This window comes from Arachis ipaensis, chromosome B02 (assembly GCF_000816755.2).
Source record: "Arachis ipaensis cultivar K30076 chromosome B02, Araip1.1, whole genome shotgun sequence".
Taxonomy (NCBI): Eukaryota; Viridiplantae; Streptophyta; class Magnoliopsida; order Fabales; family Fabaceae; genus Arachis; species Arachis ipaensis.
In genome coordinates, this window is record NC_029786.2 from 101,190,195 (window position 1) to 101,192,082 (window position 1,888).

General features: G+C 29.7%; 1 protein-coding gene across 1 annotated transcript in view; it reads right to left on the minus strand.

Moving 5' to 3' along the window:
- The window catches only part of LOC107626004 (geraniol 8-hydroxylase), a 2,816-nt gene continuing 1,208 nt past the window's right edge, over positions 281-1,888 (minus strand). The window contains exon 2 of the mRNA XM_016328766.2: positions 281-973. Within this exon, the coding sequence (XP_016184252.1) occupies positions 350-973 (624 nt within the window). The 3' untranslated portion in view covers positions 281-349. The remainder of the gene's footprint in view (positions 974-1,888) is intronic.

The following is a 1,888-nucleotide window of genomic DNA, read 5'->3' on the forward strand; positions in this document are numbered from 1 at the left end:
TTAACATTACCGAAAGAAGTTATTCCTATACGAAACTTAACATCAACTCTTTCTTTCTATTCTAAAACCAAAGCATTAAACCAAAATATAGACTAGCATTATAACCAATTTGATCAATGCCTATACGGGATTTATTTAATTATATGAATATATCTCGAACAAATTTTAAAACGCACGAGATACAATAATTAATTAATTTAAAATCAAGCTAAAAGCCTAAAACATAAAGATAAAACAACATAGGCAACTATAAACCGGCCGTTAACTATAATAAACTTCTCAACCATTAATATTGGGTCTAATCTTCACAAATTTATTTTATTTATTGTCCAAATTAAATTTACATATATCACTTGATATTGTTATGCATGGAAACAGGAATAACTTGAAGAGGTTGTGCCTTGTGCAAGGTTAATCCATATTTCTCAGACATATCCATCTCTTCTGGCTTTACATTATTTGGAAGCTTCCAATCATATTCAAATAAAAGAGAAGCTAACACAAAGTGTATACTCCTAAATCCTAATGGTAATCCAGGGCAAATTCTTCTTCCTGCTCCAAAGGGAATTAGCTCAAAATTTTGTCCCTTAAAGTCAATTTCACTTTCCAAGAACCTTTCAGGCATGAATTCATTTGGGTTTGTCCAAACACTTGAATCTCTCCCCATAGCCCATACATTTGTTAAGATTTGTGCATTTTTAGGCACCATATAGCCACATAGTTCAACATCATCTTCTGGCCTATGAGGCACTAAAAATGGACCAGGTGGATGCAAACGTAAAGTTTCCTTAACAATTGCTCTTAGGAAAGGAAGCTTTGAAATGTGTGATTCTTCAAGTTGTTGTTCACCTTTGCCAAGGACTTGTTCAAGTTCTTCTCTAACTTTATCTAGTTTTTTAGAGTTATGGACTAGTTCGGTCATTGCCCACTCTATTGTGCTTGATGTTGTGTCTACTCCAGCCACAAATAAATCCTAATAATATCATTAATTATTAGTAAAAAAATCCAAAAGATAGATGAAATGTATTGTAAGGTTTATTGACAGATGATTGATGAGATAGAGATTGTTGATTCTCTTAGGCTATGTTTGTTTAGATGGAAAATAGGGAGAATTTGATATGGACGGAAAGAAATAGAAGGAAAATGTATACTTTTATTTGTTTGGTTTTTGAAAGAAAATGTGAAGGAAAATTACAACCATAGCAAAAAGTGATGTGGGGCCCACCAAAAACTTTTCTCTCTAACTAAGGCGAGAAAACGAAAGGAAAACTCACAATCACTCCATTTCATCATTCCACACGCTACCCTTCTCTTTTTTTTTTGAAAACTCACTCAATAAGCCCTATTAGATGTTACTATTTCTTAAATCCACAACTTCTTACTCGAATTTTATTATAGTCAAACTCAATAGTCAAATATAGCACTGAACGTGACTATAATTAAATTCAATAAATATTTATAATCAAATTCAATAGTCAAATATAATCAAACTCATTAGTCAAATATAGCACTAAACTTGAGTATAATCAAACTCAGTAGTCATTTATAATCAAACTCAGCAGTCAAGCACTGAACCTTAGGATAAAAGGATATAATCACACAATGTACATGAACGTACATGATGTAAAAAGATCTAAATGAACGTGCTATTTTATATTCCTAACTTGTCTTTTTAACCATTATTTGATCAGTTTAAATATTAAATTATTTTTAATAAATAAATTTTATTGTAAGTACAAATTGTATTAATTTATGTGTGTAAAATTTTTTATAAATATAAGTACAAATTATATACTTATTGTGTGCAAAATATTTATAAATATGCATGGATATAAATTATTACTAACTAAATACTGATAAAAAAATAATAATATTTATTAGTCATGTA